This window comes from Macrotis lagotis, chromosome 5, assembly GCF_037893015.1.
Source record: "Macrotis lagotis isolate mMagLag1 chromosome 5, bilby.v1.9.chrom.fasta, whole genome shotgun sequence".
NCBI classification, from domain to species: Eukaryota; Metazoa; Chordata; class Mammalia; order Peramelemorphia; family Peramelidae; genus Macrotis; species Macrotis lagotis.
In genome coordinates this window covers 247511446-247518827 of record NC_133662.1, presented here as the reverse complement: position 1 = coordinate 247518827, position 7382 = coordinate 247511446, and the positions used below count along the sequence as shown (strand labels likewise).

The following is a 7382-nucleotide window of genomic DNA, read 5'->3' as shown; positions in this document are numbered from 1 at the left end:
AACCCTGCAGGATAGCGTCCTCCCCACTTCCATGACACATTACTTCCCACTTTGAAAACCGAAATATAATTGAAAAAGCCAGGCTCCTAATGACCCTCAGCACCCCTTCCTCATCTAGCCGCTCAAATGATGACGATTAATTAGTCTCTCGACACAGAACTGAGAATGAAGGTGAGGATGCTCTCCGAGCACTCCAGAGTCAGCGTCCAGGTCTGCCTTGATTAAGAGAAGTGCCACATCATGTTTGCAAACACTCTGGGGAAGGTGGCCCTGGGAACTAATTACAGAATGGGAGCACCTGCAATATTCCTGCAAAATCCTCTGGTTTCCAGTTAACAGGAGAGTGGCAGTCATCTAAAGATTTGGAAATGATTTCTTTGTGCAAGCAATCTGCTGCTCCTGGGTTTTTCTCTCTCTAAACTAGATGAATATTTAACTCAAACACCAGACCTGAAGGTAAGAAGGAAGAATCCCAGACACTGGGGGGGGGGGGGTAGGTTCAAGAAATCATTTCATTCATTTAAACCACAAGTGTCTCTTGTCCAAAAGAAGCAGAACAGAATCCAGACTCCTGGACCGGATATCTTCAGAACCTTTCACCGGTTTCGAGGTAAGGAGTGAGTCACAAAAGCATTCAGTGGCTGACCCGTCTTTCAGGCCAGCAGAATTAGTCATTGTTAATTGGAATTAAATTGACAGGGCCCTGGGAAATGTTCATTAATTTGTATTTTAAATGGAGAGCCTGCAATGTACCCTGAAAGAATCAAAAACACATTAGAAGTCCTTCACTTCACTGAAAGGCATATTGTTTGGAATCAAATTTAACCTCATTCACAAAATGGAAGCCAATTTCTGAATCTTGTTTTATGGCAAATACTTGCAGACTCATTCTACATAGAAATCGATGAAAAAAAGGTGGATATGGGGAAGAGAAGATGGGAAAGTAGAAGCAAAGAATGTTCAGGCTATTTTTAAAATGCCTATTTGGATTAGTGTGAAATAATTTATTTCCCTCCATCCATAGATGCTGATTCTATTTTTTGTTTGTTTGGTTTTTTCCCCTGGACATAAGTATATGGGCTTGAAAGAAGAGAGTTCAAGTACTGAGATTAATCTTAACTGTGGCTCTCATATGGACTGGTTGGGGTTTAACCCTCCACGTATTTATTGAGGGAGTAGAATGGGTCTATATGAATTATATGAAGTGGACGCTAGGATTCTATTATCCAACTGAGGTTCTCAGCCCTCTTCCTGGTAATGGGAATGAGTTACATGGAATCATCCATATGGTGGAGGGAGTGTCAATCTCCCAGAATCAGCGACATCAGAGGATTGAGCTAGAAAGGACCATCTCAGAGTTCATCTAGGACAACACTCTCTTTTTCCAGATGAGAAAACATTCCAAGAGAGGTAAAATAACACAGGGGAAGGATGTAAACCCTCTGACTCCAGAGTCATTGAGATTTTACTATTTTATCATCAGATACTACCATATTTTTCAACAGAAAATAATGTGCTGGATGACATTATTTCCCATTTCTTAACTTTTGTGCTTATAAAGTCATTAATATGCACTGTCTCATCTGATAGTCACAATCATCCAATAAGGATAATAGCACATTTAACAGAAAAGGAAACTGAGGCTCCAAGAGAAAAGCAGCACCTTTTCCTGTGTCTCATCCTCCATCAAGGTCACCCAACTGAGAAGCAGCAGGACAAGGATTCAGATCTAAATTTGGTCCTCTTCCATCCAAACACACCCCTACACAAAAGATACCCCAAAACCCTTGCTGTACTGTGTATGGCCAGGTTTCCCTTTAAATATTTTTTGGGTGGGTGGGTGCTGGCATCAGCAGGTCTCTATAAGTAGCATCAATGAGATGGAAGAGGCCCTCATTCTTCTGATGATGCTATCATGGGCACCTGATAAACCCCGTAGACTCCATGGACCTTCATTCTTTTTCTTATAGGAGACCTAAAGGTCTTCCATGCTCCAGTACCAGAATTGGGGGACACAGTACAAATGTGGGTTGCTGCAACAAAGAGTCAAACTTTCTTTTTTGGCAGTTTTCCAATCTTTATGAGTCACTTTTCAGAGGTTAAAAGATGCATCTACAAAAAATATAATCAAAAGAAAATTGGTGCTTCAAGCATTCCAAAAAGAATATTTTATTAAGCTCAGTTCCTGGGATGAAGGAATTTGTTAAAATAACCATGATGACCGTCAAAAGAAACCAAGCCCTGGGGACTGTGTGAGCTCTCTCTAACTCAAGATTCATGTGAATAGTGACAACTTGAAAAACTAAGGGAAGACAGGCCCACTTTGCAGTTAGAAGATGCCTGAAAATCTATTGTTTGCATAAAAGCAAATCATCATCCTGGTTTTGGAATCTGGCTAGGAGCAAGACTCGAATACTATCACATCGCAATTACCCCAGTGCAGAGAGGTTTTCATCCTAATCTAGTCATGGATTAGCTCTTTAGGAAGCAGGGTAGAAACACAAAGTCGAAGAAGGCAAAGTGGATCTCAACAGAGGACCCGTCCAGCTTCACAAGGAGCTGGTACAGTGGCAAGAAAGTAAAGAGCTAACCACCTCCATTTATGGCAAATCGCCTGGTTCTTGGTAACTACTCTTCTAAAAGACCAGCCATCTCAACTCCAGGAGGGAGGGGGTCCATTACTACAATGAGGGCAGTGAGTCTAAATGCCAACAAGGGGCATTGCCACACAGGCTGACCAGGCAGTGGGACTCAGGCCACCCCAGCTCATCTCCTAACATCAGGGAGAACCAAACAGAATCATGCTCACTGCCCTTTGCATCAAGCTCCTCCAGTGGTGGTTCAGATCCTCCAGTCACTTCCCTGCTTGGATCTAAGAGAGGCTAAACCCTGAGTCCTACAATGAAACCCAAGTCTGAAGTCCATGCTTATGGAGGACTGGAGCTATTCAATGTCAGAAAATTCACATGAGTTCTTTGTCCTTGTGATCACACAGTTAGTTAGGACTTAATTCTGGAGCCATTATGGTCCCAGTTTCCATCTCCCAACTAAATCTGAGTCTCAACAGCCAGAGATGTCCTTAGATTTGTTCTTCCTCTGAAATCTTGTGTCCTTGGGATCAAAACCTCGCTCACTGGCTCCAAAGACTGCCCAGTGGGGAGTCTTGGCCATGTAATCCTTGGCACTGAAGGTCTTTGATCCGTGGCTGGTCTCATATTCTTGGATGAGCTCTTGAAATTGGTCATAATCAATCCAGGTCCACCATTCCCCATCAATCTTGAACTAAAAAGAAAAAGCAGAGTTGTCATATTAGTGGCTGGGGGGTGATTACAACAGCAAGACACAAGCCATAGAGAGTGAAGCAGAAATGTTTTTCTTAAAGAAATTCCTAAAGCAGATCACCAAGCAACAGTCTGGTCTTTTCTCTAAATTATATCTTAAGAAGTTAAAAAAAAATCCCTCCAAGCTCAGTCTCACAGCAGATGCATTATAGTCAAAGGCAAGGAGGAAAGAGAAAGGGAGAGGGGAGAGGGAGAGATGGATAGATTTATAGATAGATGCACTCTATATAGATGGATAGATACATCTGTAGACATACAGATATATAGATATTCTAATCAGATCCTCAAAACATGAAGGGGCCACAGAGGCAATCTAATCCTGCTTTCATGTGAAAAAAAAAATCCCTTTCCAATATGTGGCTTGTACCAACTCTCTAATTCTCAGAGAGACCCAAGAAATCAAATTTACTTCCATGCATTAGTATCTTCAATTCACCTTTAAAAACTGCACATAGCAGAGTGTTTGTGAATAAATATGTAAAGTCAGGAGATGGGAGGCAAAGTGTTGTCTGGACCAGAGAGTGTGAGGGGTGGAGGATGGGGGGAGTAATGACAGGAAGGGGCCAGGTCTCTATCTGCAGGTGGACACACATGTGTTTGGGATATCTGCTCCTCTCCCATTTTGACCCCCAAAGGACCTACACGGCGATGGGAAGCTCTGGGAGCTGCGCAAGACTGAAAAAGAGAAGGAAGAAGGGTCTGGGGGAAAAGGGGAAAGAGAGGAGGGGGGAACCAGAGAGAAGTAAAGGGCTCACTCCACTTTCTGCCTTCCTCCAGAACTAGGGAGAAGTTGAGGATTGGGGGTAGCTGTGATATAGAGAGGGAAGGGAGAGAGAAGGGGAGTGAGGAAAAGTCTAGATAAGTCAAAGCTGGGAAGAGAGGGAAAGGAAAAGAGAGTCCTCCCTCCTCCCCCCAACTCCCCACTTAAGGGAACAGCAGGGCAAGATATTGGGGTGGGGGGAGCTGCCATCAGGGAAGGCCTCATACTTGGGCTAGAAACTCTGGGGTTTTGCTGTATATACAAGGGCTGAAAGTTGTTCATTCTAAAATTTCTATTTTTGTCTTCCCCCTTTTCATAAACTTTATACTACTGTATGAGGAACACCGACATGTAAGGTTGGTCACTTTCTTCTAGTGAGCAGGTTTCTGAGGTTGGGATTAATAGTCAAAAGAGTGGGAAAAAAGAAGCTCTCCCCCCCAAAATGTTGCTGGGTTTTTTCTGTTGGTAGGAGAGCCTCTAACACAAACGTTCTATATACTCATACCCCTAGAGCAAATAGCAATACAATTACTCTCATAATCATCAGTTACAAAATTTGGAAGCAAACCACTGATGCCCACAAAATATCATAATTGCAATACTTATAAGAAAATGAAATGAGTGTTTTGGCAAAATAAGTAAATATTAGGAATAATAAGATCAGGGAAAAAGACTGAAGGAACTGCATTCTCCTTCCTTCCTCTGGCGTCTCTTAGCCAAGTCACAGTAAGACAAATGAAAGAATATTTCTAACTAGAAGTAGGAACACACATGTCTTGTTTGTTTTCTGAGTTGTAACTACTCGATTGGGTGTTGGCTGCCAGGGAAGCTACAGTGTGATTTTCTGGTGAATCCCCACCCTGGATCACTATAATGTTTTGGGGGGTCTTCATTCTCAAAGAAGACCATGACATAAGGGAAATGATGCCACAACAAACACATGAACTGAATCGGAGTGAGGGAGGGCTGTGCTAAGTCACCAGCCTCACTTTCTCCTCCAGAGCCATCTGAGTCCAGTGGCCAGATAGGAATAACAATGATTGGAGATGGCCCTGGATGTGAGGTGATCAGGGTGAAGTGACTTGCCCAGGGCCACACAGCTAGTAAGTCAAGTGTCTGAGGATGGATTTGAACTCCTGTCCTCTTGACTCCAATGCCAGTGCTCTACTCAACAGTCAGCGAAAACCCCAAGTTAGAGAATCTTGGTGATAAATGGACAAAGGAAAGAAGGAAGGACCATGAAGGACTGGACAAGGAGTGATCAGAGAAGCAAATCATGTCCTGGAGTTGAGTGGATAGTTTCAAGTAGGAAGGGGGAACCTGTAGCCCCCAAACAACAATAGTTACAACCCTAATGATGATAATAGCTAGCCTTCCTACAGGGCTTGGAGGCTGGCAAAACTCTATAAAGCAGGTAGTAGGGGCTGTTATTTTCCACATTTTCCAGATCAGGAAACTGAGGCAGGAAGAGATGAGGTGACTTGTTCCGGATCATGAAGCTAAGGAAGTATTGGAGACAGGATCTGAAGTCAGCTCTTCCTGACTCTAAATCCAGGCCCCTCACTGCATCAGAACTGGAAACAGCAGCAAATAGGGAAAGCAACATCTTGGATCAGGTAGGCCCCACCCTCACAGAACCTAGAAGTGAAGAGTCTTCTAAGCCATGATTTTTTTTTTAGGTTTTTTTTGGGTTAAGTGGCTTGCCCAAGGCCACACAGCTAGGTCATTATTAAGTGTCTGAGACTGGATTTGAACCCAGGTACTCCTGACTCCAGGGCCGGTGCTTTATCCACTATGCCACCTAGCCACCCCCGTAAGCCATGATTCTTAAAGAAAAAAAATACAGACTCCCTGAATTGGAGGATGATGCCCGAGGTGATCTCAGGGGCAGTTTTGGTGAAGTTGGACCATTTTTCAAAGGAAATTAAAGCTAGAAGGGAGGTAGCTAGTAGAGAAGAAAAGGCAAGAGAAGGAATGCGGGAATAAAGATAACTGAGGACAGAGACAGACACCTTCTCTTCTTTCAGATGGCGCAGAGATCGGAGGGCTGGGCCTGGCATCAGGAACAACTGAATTAGATTCCAGCCTCAGCACTCACTTAGCTCTGTTTGCTCCAATTTCCTCATCTGTAAAATGGGCATAAAAAATAGCCCCTAGCTCCCAGGGTGAGATAATAATTGAAAAGGTCCTAGCACAGGGTCTGGTCAGAGTAGGGGTTTTACAACAGCTTTACAAGCTGTTGCCGAGGTTGTTGTCATTATTATGTCATCACACTGACTCTTCCTCAGTAGCCCCTGATTGTCTTGAACTGGGCTGGAGGCATGTTCCTCAAGTTTCCTTCTGCTGAAGTCTTCAATCTCTTCTCTGCATTGCTATTTTAGCAGAGCAGCTTGGAGTTGGGCTGATCAAGTGATGAGGAATAGGCTGAGCCTTCAGAAAGATGAATCCTGCTCAGGGAGAGGTAGAATGGAAGACAGTCCAGCCCAACCATCTGTTATAATGACACAGAGTCACATCAAACATCTTACTGCTCGCAGTGGGCCTGGCCCTCCAGACATCTGCCTTCAACTTCTGTCCTAAACCCAAGGCCGAGGCATCTCCCCAAGAGCAGAGGGTCTGAGCACTCCGCCAGGTCCTAGGGAAAATGGAAGAAACTACTACTGGAAGGATGAATCAAGGTGGGAAAGTCAGGAGCCAATGGAGGTGATGTCAGTGTCTAAAGAGTATTCTTTCATGAACAGGGGTTATGCTCTGCAATGAGGCCCCTCCAAATTCCTAGACCAAATATGAACCCAGATCCAGACCTCCCAAAATCTGAAGACATCCATGACTGAGTCCAACCTAGGCAATTATGCAACAGTCACGCCACTCCTGTCTGGAAGGCATCTTCCATTCGTCTGAATACAAATGACACTAAAAGGGACGTTCACTGCAGAGCTTCCCTACAAAAAGGCTACAAGGCAAAGCCACAGAAACCCCAGAGAGAAAGTTGGACCACTCCCATCCCACAGAGCCCCCACAAAGCAAACCAGAACAGAATGACAAACAAAAGGAGGGGGTGTAGGTCCTCGCTGGCAAGAGATGAAACCTGGCAGACTTGGAGGAAAGCTTCAAGACCATCTGACATTGGGGGCAGCTAGGTGGCATAGTGGATAAAGTACCAGCCCTGGAGTCAGGAGTACCTGGGTTCAAATCTGACCTCAGACACTTAATAATGACCTAGCTGTGTGGCCTTGGGCAAGCCACTTAACCCCATTGCCTTGCAAAAAAAAAAAAAAAAA

The 7382-nt window shown here is 44.2% G+C and overlaps 1 protein-coding gene across 1 annotated transcript in view; it reads right to left on the bottom strand.

Annotated features, from left to right (window-relative positions):
• Positions 1-2046: 2046 nt before the first annotated feature.
• The window catches only part of LOC141488890 (S-adenosyl-L-methionine-dependent tRNA 4-demethylwyosine synthase TYW1-like), a 232276-nt gene continuing 226940 nt past the window's right edge, over positions 2047-7382 (bottom strand). Inside the window, exon 16 of the mRNA XM_074189324.1 lies at positions 2047-3282. Coding sequence (XP_074045425.1) covers positions 3061-3282 — 222 coding nt within the window. The 3' untranslated portion in view covers positions 2047-3060. The remainder of the gene's footprint in view (positions 3283-7382) is intronic.